The sequence below is a fragment of the Schistocerca americana genome, chromosome 4, assembly GCF_021461395.2.
Source record: "Schistocerca americana isolate TAMUIC-IGC-003095 chromosome 4, iqSchAmer2.1, whole genome shotgun sequence".
Classification (NCBI taxonomy): Eukaryota; Metazoa; Arthropoda; class Insecta; order Orthoptera; family Acrididae; genus Schistocerca; species Schistocerca americana.
The window spans coordinates 293100918-293115039 of NC_060122.1; the positions used below are offsets into that span (position 1 = coordinate 293100918).

At 46.7% G+C, this 14122-nt stretch overlaps 1 protein-coding gene across 1 annotated transcript in view; it reads left to right on the forward strand.

Annotated features, from left to right (window-relative positions):
- The first annotated feature begins 790 nt into the window (after positions 1 to 790).
- Positions 791 to 14122, forward strand: part of LOC124612710 (tRNA-splicing endonuclease subunit Sen34) — a 63649-nt gene continuing 50317 nt past the window's right edge. The window contains exon 1 of the mRNA XM_047141061.1: positions 791 to 985. Within this exon, the coding sequence (XP_046997017.1) occupies positions 931 to 985 (55 nt within the window). The 5' untranslated portion in view covers positions 791 to 930. The remainder of the gene's footprint in view (positions 986 to 14122) is intronic.

Below are 14122 nucleotides of genomic sequence, written 5' to 3' on the forward strand. Positions count from 1 at the left end.
ACATGTAATTAGTTCCCAGTTGGATGATGCCTGATAGCTTGATACATGTCTCTTTCCTAATAACACCCTTTGTTTCCTGCCAGAGATATAAGATTTGAACCATTTTGCAGCATTTCCTGTTACACTATAATATTCTAGTTTACTTAAAAGGATATTGTGATTTACACAGTCAAATGCCTTTGACAGATCACAAAGCCTGCAGATATAGATCTGTATGCATTGGCTTGCACAACGTGATCTGACGGCAAACCCGTGAAGACTATTTACAGTAAGCATGTAGTTACAAATAATAAAGACCTTATCATCTGTTTGATAAAACAAAAAAATGTAATTTGTAGGTATTCGTATATTACGTTTACTCCCATTTCCTTGGAAATTTCTTTCTAATGTTGCTTTTTCTGGTACTATTCATATAATGTGCAATTTTAAGGTCATATAATCTGACCATCTACTTATACATACAATTAACTCTGCCTCGTTTGAGTCCATTTTAGTAAACAAACCTTCGTTTCGCACGTCAAAAGAGCAATGATTTGAATGACGTGCAGTATCGCGACGCTTGCTATGCTGCAGTAGCGACAATGGAACTAATCGACAACACGTCATAGTTGACCACTTGGTCAATTTTGCATCGCAGTTCTACACCGCGCAGTTCCGCTGCCGCTTAGTGCATTGTGTCTTATACGGTTTCGTGAAAACAATATTTTGTTGCGCCGTGCAGCGCTCCTCAGTGCGGTCTCACCTCGAGCGTCTTTCTGGAGTCTAACATCTTTGGGGGTAACTAAGAGACCACTGGAATCTGCGAATCTGTGAACTGCGAAGTGTGAATAACTTTGACATAGGTGCAGTTTGTTTACCACATTTGTTTGCAAACAGACTGATAACTTCAGTATATGTGATCAGTATTACGTTTTGCTTTGACTGAAATTCATGATGATAACGTTAACAGTTAGCGACGGTAAAGCCTTTGTTTGGAATGCTGATGGCAAGTACTACGAACAACATTATTGGAAACACTGTCGTATTTTTATTTCTTTTATTTCTTCTCTGATACTTTTCATAACTCACAATAATGTCTGAATAATTGATATTTCAGTTACTGGGGTGAGTTAAGTAGGAGTCGGTTACTGTGTTGAAGTGAATAGTTGTCACAGAGAGAATATTCATCATAGTAATAAATGAAATTGCAAATTTAAGTAATATGTTGGGGAAGGTTAGGTCTGTTTCTTGACTTCATTGAAATCTGAAAGTAAAAACATATCATACGGCCATAAACCTTATACAGCTGTATTGTTACGCCGCCTTTATTTATAATAGTTACAGAGTAGTAAGCCATTTGATATGTCGTATATTCTTTTGGTTCTGTTTCTGAGATGTTCGCCCCTGGCCCGCTACAGTTCTTTGCTGAGTTTCGGAATTTCATACTGTTAAATGATTGCCTGTCAGTTGCTCATTGTGTCCTAATCCAATGTGTCTTTCACACTTGGATGTAGAATATGGATAGCATTGTTGAAAAAAGGTAAGGTATGGCCATTTATACATTGTGAGACAGCTGTTTTATTGCTTATTTTGTGGTATGTCATTCTAGGTTAATACCTAGTCTGATGTCAAGCTGTGGCTTAGTTACTATGGTTGTAAAAGGCTTCCACACAGCCAATGGGTATTCTCAGTGTTACTGGCCAGAGCATAATATTTGTGTGCAATACAGTCATACCTTTTCTGCAATAGATGTCATATTTTGGCCAACAAATTATCTAACATGTTACCATCAACGACAAACCTTTCCAAGTTATGTACGTCCTGAATTTCCTTCCCTTTCGCTAGTGCTGACCGCAATAATTGTTCAAAGATATGTATGTTATTTACCAGAATTCAACAATATTCGACAACTTATAAATTTTCAAGTCAGACATTTTTTTCATTTAGGAATCCTGTTCCATATTGAAGTATTTTAAATTGCTTTAATCAGTCTTATTTGTCATTACATGTAGCACATTGTAGTAATGATTCAAGCATTCACAACATATAGTTCAAAGTTAATAATTTATGAATGTAAAACTTCAAATTTGTAGTGCTGAAGTAATGTGGAGAATATATGGAAACCACTATCACCGATCTTGTACAGAACTGCTGCTATTGTGCAAGTAGCTGTAGAATAATGGGCTGAAATGGCTGGCTCTTGTACACTTGGCTTTTTGTATGTTGTTACTCTGTCATGACAAATGAAAATATAATATTACATCTTAGTCACATCATATAAGTTTTCAAACTAAAGAAAAGCAATCGCATAAACGTATAGTCACCTATTCAAAGACCTGAGAGTTTGTCACTGCCCTGTTGTAAATTCTTTGATATTGATCTGCAGCACAGTCTGAGGTTTAGATTCATTATTGCTATCATTAAGTCCATATTTAATACACAACATTATGATTACATTTCAACTATTCTTTGTGACTGGTTTGACCATTTCTAATGTTATATTATCTGGTTTTTTTTCCAAATTCACAGCATATTAAATAGTTTTCTGTATAAACAACTAAAATCACAAAGTGAATTCATAAATGGGAAATACAGAAGCGTCTGATTCCACCCGTCTGCTTTGACCCATAACGTCACAAATATGTCAGAATCGACCACGCACTACGACTCCAATATGGCACCTATGACGTCATTACGTAAACATGACCACAAACACGAAAATACATTGAAAAACCAACATACACACGTTCCACAAAAAACGTAATGAAACTAACGGGACAAGCATTGGTAAATTGGGGGGTTTTGGGTGGGGACAAAGTAAATATAAACAAATTTAGACACACACCACCATACCAAACCACGCAAAACGACAAAAAAAACTGACAACACAAAACTCCCCAAATTCCACTAAACAATATCCTCTGGAATCTGACACTTCCCTTGACCTATATAGCTCAACAGCAACCCCCGATACTAGAACACCCACAGCCACAACAACACATTGGAATCGAACACTTCCCTTGACCTGTTATCCAGTCCCTGGTCTGAGATGCCGAAACTTTAGTAAGCCTCATTTCTTCACGACATTCTGAACCCTTCACGACTTCATCCAAAAATCTGAATAGTTGAAGAAATTTTATTAGAGACAACGCACTGTCCCCCATCATTGCTGACAACCAAAAACTGTTGACCTTGTCAGTCATATCCATACCTACCAAAGACATAAAAAAAGCAAGTTACCAAAATTCACACATGACGAACAGAAAAAAACTACAATAACGTCGAAATAACAAAACTAAAATTGTTAGCTCACTGAAAAATATTCTGCTGAAAGCACAGTCCTGATACCACACATATGCAATGCTATCAAGCAAATGAACCCCATACGCCACTTAACACGCTACCCATAAACACACCACCAGAAAGATCCACCGATCGCAACAATACGCCACCTATAAACACGTCACACACGCAAACTAAACCGAAAACATCACCTAACACACCACTAGAGAGCACCACCGATCACATCAAAACGACATCTACAAACATGCCTTTCTCTGAAACTAATTTCCGCGCCGTCGTGATGTCACAAACCACAACGGCCTTACATCACGGGTCAAAGCCGACGGGTGGGATCGGGTGCTTCGATCGACCCCATAAATGTATTAAATAATAGAGAAACCTCCATAAATTTCTTTTTTTCCTTCATTAGCTACTTGAGTTGGTCATCTGGTCTACAATATACTTCTGTAAAATCACGTTTCTGCTCTCCTTACTGTGTTTTGCCCATCTCATTGTCATCCATTTCATCTTCTCTTTCCATAACATTGCTTTAAAATTCCTTTTCTTTGTATAAGATGAAGCTGTCATCAGCACCAATGTTTGTTTGAACACCACAGTGCTTTGCTAGGTGTGGTCCTTTTTGAAGGTGGTATGCCATTGCCTTCCTCCGATCTTTGAACTGACTCACCCAGCCTGTTATAGGGGAAGTTATAGTTTAATATGAACTCCGAACCAAGGTGCAAATTGGTATTTTTAACATTAACAAACATTGCCAGTGGTGAAAGAAGTGACAAATGATGTACAAAAATTCTAGGACCAATCAGGGATTGAACACCAAAGATCTATTCAGCCACCAAGCCAGCCCTTCTATGTATTTCTTCCGCCTATTAGCATTCTCTCCTTTGATCATTACTGGCTGCCATCTGAGCTCATGACTTGCATGCAACTGTTTCTCTTTTCTCCAAAAGTTTTTTAATTTTCGTATGTGTGCTGCATAATGGATAAAGAGGAATGTTTGGTATAAGTCATTGGTTTTGACTGATGATGTAGGAAACATGCAATAAATGCTGTAAACCATATGGCAACTGTAACATGATATCAGTGACGATTTTTTGAAACAGCCTAAGCTACAGATCAGTCTGTCATCATAACAAGGTTGTTTTACTTTCTCATTCATTGGCTTTGCAATTTAACAATGAAAGTGGATACACACACCAAAAGGTAACATCACAGCAGCCATTGGCATTGCCAGTGGTCAAAGACAACAACACTTATCAAATATTCCTCTTGACCAGCACATAACTTTTTTGTAGTCATGCATGCTTCTACTGCATTACATTTCTCCTCTAGCCTTTCTTGTTTCCCCACTTTGCACTTCCTGTCCTCTTTAATATGTTAGACATTTATTCCATTTTGCCAGTTGGAGGGACTGAATTTTTATATTTTTTTCAATATCAATCAAATGTAATAGTATTTCCATTGTTATTCAAAGAATTTTTCCTGGGCATATATTTTCTGCATAGTTTTGCATCTCCTATCATCACTACTTTATTTCTGAAAGTAACCCATTCCTCCTCTGTTATATTCCTTTCCTATACATCAGTTAGTTGTTGCCTCCCAACAATCTCTCATTGTTTGAAATTACCTAGGCACTTTCTCCTTAATTTCAAAACTTTTTGCAGTTTCTCCAAATTTAGCCCGTATCGCATAACCACTATATTACAGTCAGAGTCCACATGCACTCCGGAAATGTTCTGTAGTTTAAAACCAAGTTCATAAATCTCTCTTGCCATTACATAATCTTCTTGAACCTTCTGGTGTCTCCAGGTCTCCTCCACATACACAATTTCATTCTTGATTCATAAACCAAATGTTTGCAATGGTGAAATCATTTTCTGAGCAAAATCCGACCATCACTTTCATTTCATTCGTGGAGTATTTCACGTACTATTTTTCCTTCCCCCTCCATTTTCCAGTCTCATGTAAGTCCCTAATTGCAATTAAATTTTCTTCTCTTCTTATGTACTAAATAATTTCTTTTCTCCCATCATATGTTTTTTCAATCTCTGTGTCATCAGTGGAGCCAGTTGGCATAAGAGTGCTGAGTTGCTGTTCTGTCTTTCTTAACTGTGACACTCTGTTCGTGGCACTTGTCATTGTAGTTCACCCCTATTCTAATTTTTTTTGTTCATTACTAGATCTATACTGCATTATCCCTGTGTGTGTGTGTGTGTGTGTGAGAGAGAGAGAGAGAGAGAGAGAGAGAGAGAAAGAGAAATCACAGTCCTTTCTGAAAAGCCAAAACTAGAGAAGATGCTGGGGTCTAGAGTGAGGTTGACATTCTAACTCATACCAAAGGCATGCTATTGGATCAGGTGAGGTCTCTGGGTAGCCCAGTCTATTTCCGGAATGTTAGTGTCCACAAACCATTGCATCACAGATTCTACTTTATGACAGGGTGCATTGTCATACTGATATAAACAAACAGTGGAAACTCTAGGTTGGCATGTCAACAGTGTAACAAAAAATAGATTGTTACGTACTGTACAGAGGACACATTAACTTGCAGACAGGCACAACTTTTCCCATTTGCCTTGTTAGTATCCCCCTGCGGATCCGGCATAGGTCCAAGGTATCCCTGCCTGTCGTAAGAGGCAACTAAAAGAGTCTCACACTTTTCGGCACTTCAAGTTCAGGTCTCATTTTATGGTTTGACCTGCCACTTTCCAAATTCTACGGAAGTGTGGGCCATATGGGGAAGGACTCCTTACATGGTGCAAGAGTTACCTTACATGGTGCATGAGTTATCCATAGTGCCCTTAGATTCGATCTCCTGAGCTTCTTGTTATCGCTTTGCACCTCCACTTGCAATTCAACTATTTGGGTGAGTACACTTTCTGGATATGTCATCTTCTGTCGTTGTCTCCTGTCCTCTTTCGCCCCCATGATAGTATTGGATTTCTCTGTGTCCAGTATCCAGCACAGTAGCCAGTCCGTTGCGGTGGAACCGTCATGTACCCATTTGGTGGTAGCCGCCTGACAACACAGGGTTCGCACGGCTGATGCCTGATCTGCAAACTCCCCACATATGCCAAGGAGTAGATGCCTGTCTTCCTGGAGCATCAGAACTCCTGGCAACGGCTATCATGCCAGATGGCCTTTGCTGTGGCTAGGTGGCACCCCTGATTGGAGAGGGTGGCATCAGGGTGGATGATCCGCAATGAAGCGGACTAAGTCATTTCTTGCTGGTGACCGTACGGCGCCAGCAGTCTAAGAAGGGCAAGATCTAGTACAGTGCTGACAGATATGACCCTAAATCATTTCCCTCCCTTTTTACACCATGGGAGGAACGTAGGGCTACAGAAAGAAGAGAGGCATATTTGCCTCGGTATTTAGTCTGTAGCAGAATGGACGGGGACTCCTTTCTACCTATGAAGCCTCAATTTTTTGTTGAACATCTTGAGGATAATTTTGGGGAAGTGACAGCACTGTCCAAGATGAGAAGTGGTGCAGTCTCGATTCAGATAGCATCCCCAGCCCAATCCCGGGTGTTACTCGCTTGTGACCGGCTGGGTGATGTTCCTGTTTCTGTCACTCCCCATAAAAGCCTCAACGTGGTCCAGGGGATTATTTTTTATTGCAACCTTCTCTTGCAGTCTGACGATGAGCTCCATGCCAATATAGAACGGCAGGGTGTTCATTTCATCCAGTGCATTTACAGGAGACCCAAAGACTACAGGGTTGCCACTGGTGCCTTCATCTTGGCCTTTGAGGGTGATTCATTGCCTGAAAAGGTCAAGCTGATGGTTTACTGCTGTGATTTTAAACCATACGTCCCTCCCCCTGTGCAGTGCTTTAAGTGCTGGAAATTCGGGCACATGTCTTCCTGTTGCACTTCCAACACCACATGTCAAGACTGCGGACGTCCACTGCATCCAGATACTCCCTGTGCGCCTCCTCCCATTTGTATCAACTGCAGAGACCAGCACTCCCACTGCTCTCCAGACTGCACAGTACTCCAAAAGAAGCAGAAAATCATGGAGTACAAGACCCTGGACTGGTTGACTTACCAAGAGGCAAACGTAAATTTGAACAATTACACCCCACTTGGTTGACGTCCACATACGCTGCAGCACATCACCATCACAAGTACCAGTTGTACCACACTCTGTGCCACGAACAGTGGGGCCTCCAGAATACATCTGCCCCTTGGTGATAGGGGGAAAATCTTCTATTGCTCCCAAAGTACCTACTTCAGGAACAAGGCCTCCCCAAATTCAGGGGACATCGGTCCCCTCCCCCGAGCCAGAGAAGGAACAGCCTCCTCTGGCCCCTCTTATGTGGAAGGGGTCCCTTGGGACCCTCTCTCCCGAGGTCTCCACTAATGCCACAGTGGACCTTCACCAGTGACTAAAGGAGGCAAAAGCTGCTGGACAAAGAGCTTCAAGGTCTTCCTCCCAGCAAGCCCCTAAAGAGAAGCGAGAGGGCAAGCAAACAGAGAAGTCTGCTAAGAAAAAGGATCCTCCGGTGGCCCTAACAGCTCCTCTCCCTACAGATTCTCTGGTACCCGCGCGCCGCAGAATTTGAATCCACGCCAGACGTCATGGACGTCTGTAAGCTGTGGCGGCGCATGCCTCCTGGCCCGCTTTTAGTGTGAGGGCGCCACAGTGGAACACGTGGTCCCAGCGGCCAATAGCAGTTCCCCCGATAGTGTACTTAAGCACCTGCCTCTCGCTCAGCCAGCCAGTCTAATCTCGCGTACGTCAGTTTACACCTCGCTTCGCACTAGACAGCTTACTTCCTTGTTCTGTGTACGAGTGGACGTGTTTGTTTCCTTGTGACTTTGTTGTTCAATCTTGTTGTATTCGTTCTGCCTTCCATTGGTCGTGTCCGTCCTCTCCTGTTGTGTTGTTGTTCGCGGGCCTCTCCGCAGGTCCCGCCGTGCTTTCCATCATTGCTACCCCGCGACCGTCCTGGTCGCAGTTACAACATTTTGGCGACGAGGTAAACAGTGGTCGTCGTTGGTATGGAGGCGAAGTTGGTCTGTCTGCTGGAGCAATAGCTGCAGCTCATGCAGCAGCAGCAGCTCCAGTTAGACATCTTACAAAAGTCGCTGCAGTTGCTAACGGACAAAGTCGATGCCCGGGACGCGTTACCGCACCAGCTTCAGAGTACTCAGGTGTCCGATGCTTTCCCGCATCCGCCATTGTTTCCACCCTTTAATGATGCTAAAGAGGACTGGGAAACCTACTTACATTGGCTGAAACAACATTTCACGGCTTTTCAAGTCACGGACAACTCCTTGCAGTGGTCATTGTTTTTGTCTTGGGCCTTTCCGGACACGTTCTTTCTTCTCCGCAAGTTGGCACCGTTGTCTGATCCTGTGGCTCTCTCTTTCCAGGAGATCTGCCTTTTGCTGACAAACTATTATTCCCAACGCTACTATGTAGTCGTCTCTCGGCTGGAGTTCCACCAGTACCATAAACAGCCTTGTCAATCATATCGTTCCTGGGTCACAGACTTGCAGGGTCTCAGCCGTTGATGCGATTTTACGTGCACCAATCAGCGGTGTAAGGCTTTGTATGTGGACTCCCTGATACGGGATGTGGTGGTTCAGCTGGCTCCCGACCATGAGGTCGGTACTGCAGCATTGAAACTCAACAACCCCTCCTTGGAAGAGATTCTTCGCATTGCCCACTCTTTTGAAATTGGTCAAGCAGCTAACGAGCGTCTTACGGTGTGACCACAGGTGGCAGCAATCACGGCATCACGGCGGGTTCTGCCCTCACGACGGCGACATGGCCCAGCCGACAGGGGCCAGCACCATCGGGTCTCCTCGTATTCCGACATCTCTATGGCGTCAGCACCTTCGGTCGCCCCTCGTCGCCGGTCACGCGGCCCACTTCCATCTTGCCCACAGTGCTTTACTGCCCATTCACAGGCTGATTGTCCCCACCGCTGGAATACGTGCTCGCTGTGTAACAAGGAGGGCCACATCAGTTCGATTTGTCATAGTCACTCGACTCTATCCAGTCCTGCCCCTCCTGGGCCTCAAGATACCGTTCATGCTCTGCAATCGGTTGTCCCACAGGATTACCCATCAGCGCTGAAGCTTTTCCTCACGCTCCCCATTTTCACAGAGGATGTCAGTTTTCAGGTCAACACTGGGGCCAGCGTCTCCCTGATTAATATGGCGACATGTACACGGCTGGGCTTTCCTGTGTTGTCGCCTCCCTCTCGCCATTTGGTCGCCTACGGAGACAGTTCCATTTCCCTTCGTGGGCAGTTGTCATCCAGGCGATGTACAAGTGTGTCCCACGGCTCCTTACCCTCTTTGTCGTCGACCATCCGTCGGCTTCGAATATTTTTGGCCTGGATGCGTTTCAACTGTTTGGCTTTTCAATTTCCGGCGAAGTTAAGGATGTTTCCACGGCTGTTCCCTTTCAGGACTTGGACGATCTGTGCTCCGCTTTTGCATCGTTGTTTGCACCGGATCTCGGGTGTGCTTCCAGCTTTCAGGCGCACGTCACCCTACGGCCAGATGCACAGCCTCACTTTTTCTGGGCCCGGCCCCTTCTGGTGGCCTTACGGGCAGCGGTCAAGCAGGAACTTGATCAGCTCCAGGCCGCTGGCATGCTGGAACCTGTAACTTACGGTGCATGGGCGACACCACTGGTGGTCATACGAAAACCCAATGGGTCCCTTCAGCTGTGTGGGGACTTCAGCGCTACAGTCAATGCTCAGTCCCTTGTTGACACTTACCCCATTCCCCGACAGGAAGGCCTTCTTGCCAAGCTTGCCGGGGGAGAGTATTTTTCCAAGATCGACCTGGCTGAGGCATATCACCAGTTGCCCTTGGATGCTGAATCTCAGAACATCATCGTTATCAACACGCCTTTCGGATTGTATAAGTACGAGTGCCTTCCCTTTGGTGTCTCTTCGGCGCTGGCCATTTTCCAGCGATTCCTGGAGCAGCTTACTCAGCCTATCCCTGCCTGTGTGAATTATCTGGATGACATCTTGATCACCGGGTGTTCCCGCCAGGAACATTTGCAAAAACTCAGCGCCTTATTTCACGCTCTGCAGTCTGATGGTCTACGCTGTCAGCTGGACAGGTGTTGTTTATTTCAACCGGAAGTGGAATACTTAGGCCACTGGCTTAGCAAAGATGGCATTCGCCCTTCAGGTCGTAATGTCGTGGCCATTGAGGCCCTTCCTCGTCCCAAGGACTTATCGGAACTGCAGGTGTTTTTGGGCAAGGTTACTTATTACTTAAAGTTCTTGCCCCAGGCTGCCTCCGTTGCTCAACCCCTCAATCACTTGCATTGCAAAGGGATACCTTTTATTTGGACTCCTGCCTGTGACCAGGCTTTTCTCCGTTTAAAGGCGATGCTGAAGTCCGCCCATTGCCTTACTTCCTTCTCTCCGGACTGCCCCTTGGTTGTGGCAGCTGATGCATCGGCATATGGCATTGGGGCTGTCCTCGTGCACCGGGATGCCGATGGCTCCTAACGGCCCATCGCTTATGCCTCTAAGACATTGACCCCAGCACAACGGAACTACTCCCAGATTGAAAAGGAGGCCCTGGCGATCGTGTTCACCGTCCAGAAATTTCACACCTATCTCTTTGGGGCAAAGTTCACCCTCCTGACGGACCATAAACCCTTGGTTACACTTTTTGGACCCCACTCTCACCTTCCCGAGCGGACGGCTCAACATCTCCAGTGCAGTGCATTGTTTTTACGTAATTACGCTTACACCATCCGGTATAAGCCCACCATGCTTATGCGGACGCTTTGTCACGTCTCCCAGCAGGCCCCGATCCTGCCTTTGACCAACAGGAGGCCCTCTGCTTTCACAATGATTCCGCCCACCGGGATGCGTTGGACAGTCTTCCTCTTATGGCTGCTGACGTTGCTGCGGCTACCCGCCGCAACCCTGTCTTGCAGCAGGTTCTTAACTACGTGGTCCACAAGTGGCCGTCCTATGTTACTCATCGGATGCAGTCCGATTTCAGCCCCTGGTGGCACCTGTCCCACAGGCTCTCCGTGATTGATGATGTCCTTCTGTTGGTCACGGAGTCGGATGCCCACCGGGTGGTCATCCCTCCGGAATTGCTGCTTCAGGTGCTCAGTTTGTTACCCCACGGGCACTGGGGTATGTCCCGTATGAAAGTTTTGGCTCGCCGGCATATGTATTGGCCTGGCATCTATGGCGATCTTGAGCACCTGGTCTGTGGGTGTACTGTCTGTGCGCGTCACCAGGCAAGCCCCCTCAGTCGTTTGCACCCTGGCCTGTGCCTCGCCGGCTCTGGGATCGCATCCACATCGATTTTGCGGGCCCGTTTTTGGGGTCCATGTGGTTACTCATCGTTGATGCCTACTCCAAATACCCATATGTTGTCCAAATGGCATCCACCACCATGGAGGCTACACTCACGGCCCTGGCCCAGGTTCTCGCCATTGAGATCCTGCCCCACATGTTAGTCTCCATAATGGTCCCCAATTCACAGCATGCTCCTTCCACGACTTCTGTCAGGCCAACGGTTGAGCAACTATCGCACTACGCCAATTAACGGACACAGCCAGCAGAGCTCCTTCATGGGCGACAGCCGCAGATCCTGCTCCATTTCCTGATGCCGTCCTCGTCCCGCCCCCACTCCCGGCCCTCGCAGCAGTATGCCCCTGGCACGCCGTGTGGGCCCGCGAGTATGGGCGCAAGGTGGGTTGGACACCCGCCATGGTCGTCGCAGCCCACGGGCGGCATGTGACATCAATGCAGACGTCGAAAGGGGTGGAGCGCCGCCATCATAATCAGCTCTGCCCTTGTGCTGCCACGGGACTCGTGCTGCCGCCTCTCTCCCTACCTCGTGGTCCCCGAGTAACCGTCCCAGCCCCCGGTTGCCGTCTCCCCATGGGCCTACCGCCGGCCCTCTCCGCCTCCGGTTGGATCAGCGGCTCCCTCCCCCCGCCCTGGACTCTGGATCGGCTGTCATGGATACCTCAGGCATCCCTTCCTCCCCACCAATTGCGGTTGATATGCCCAGTTCCTCTTCCCACTGTCGCCCACCTCGGGGCACCGTCCGGGGCGTTTCCGCCCGTACGCGCAAGTTTCAGGGGGGAGGGATCTGGTACTGTGCGCCGCAGAATTTGAATCCGCACCAGAAATCATGGATGTCAAAGACCCATAGAGGTCTCTGCACCATCGCGCTGTAAGTTGTAGTGGCACGCACCTCCTGGCCTGCTTTTAGTGTGCGGGCGCCGCAGTGAAACATGTGGTCCCTGCAGCCAATAGCGGCGCCCCCGATAGCGTACTTAAGCGCCTGCCTCTCGCTCAGCCAACCAGTCTAATCTCGCGTACGTCAACTTACACCTTGCTTTGTGCTAGACAGCTTACTTCCTTGTTCTGTGTTCGAGTGGATGTGTTTGTTTCCTTGTTACTCTGTTGTTCAATCTTGTTGTATTCGTTCTGTCCTGCGTTGGTTGTGTCCATCCTCTCCCGTTGTGTTGTTCTTCGTGGGCCTCTCCGCGGGTCCCACCGCACTTTCCGTCATTGCTACCCCGCGACCATCCTGGTCACAGTTACAACAGATTCTGCACCTGCGGATGAGGTGGAGATCTCAGCGTCCCTTGAGGACCCAGATCTCAATGTTGCCTCATCCGTAGTAGGAATGTATACAAATACTCAATCAGTGGCAACAGTTGACCCTGAAGCATAGCTTGCCCCACTGCATGCTTCATGCCTTCCCAGCACACAATAATGTCATCCTCCAGTGGAATGGCTGCGGTTTTTTCCGCCACCTGACAGAGCTACGGCAACTGATAACCTTTACACTTGCCTTCTGCATTGCTCTCCAGGAAACCTGGTTCCCGGCAATGCGGAGCCCTGCTCTTCGTGGCTATAGGGGATATTACAAGAACCGTAGTGACTATAATAGTGTGTCAGGTGGAGTTTGTGTATATGTTCTGAACTCAGTATGTTGTGAACCTGTGCGTCTTCAAATCCCCCTTGAAGCTCTGGCTGTCAGGATAAGGATGACACAGGAAATAACTGTCTGGAACATATTATCTTCCTCCAGATGGTGCAGTACCCCTGAATGCATTGGCTGCACTGATTCATCAACTCCCTGAACCTTTCCTACTTTTGGGAGATTTTAACGCCCATAACCCCTTGTGTGGTGTCACTGTGCTTACTGGCCTAGGTAGAGATGTCAAAACTTTCCTGTCTCATCTTGACCTCTGCCTCTTATATACTGGGGCCCCCACACATTTCAGTGTGGCTCATGACACTAACTCGGCCATTGATTTATCCCCCTGCAGCCCAGGACTTCTCCCATCTGTCCACTGGACAGCCCATGATGACTTTTGTGGTAGTGACCATTGGGCTTTAAATAAGGCAGACTGGGAAGCTTCCACCTCTGCTGTCACCGTTGAATCTCACCCACATGGTACCATTGATGTGGTAGTTGAGCAGGTCATGAGAACAATAGTATCTGCTGCAGAAAACATGATCCCTTGTTCTTTAGGGTGCCCCTGGCAAAAGTCAGTACCTTGGTGGTCACCAGAAATCGCTGAGGCCATTAAAGAGCATCAGCGAGCTCTATAGTGACGTAAGCGGCACCCTTCCCTAGTGCACCTAATAGCTTTTAAACAGCTCTGTGCCCACGTTTGCCAGCTTATAAAAAGATGGAAACAGGCGCATTGGGAGAGGTACATCTCGACCATTGGGTGCCAAACGTCACCTTCCCAAATCTGGGCGGAGATCTGATGTGTTTGTGGGTACCAGATCCCGACAGGTGTTACTGGCATTAACATCAATGGCGTGTTATCTACCAACGCAAACACAATTGCCGAGCCTCTGC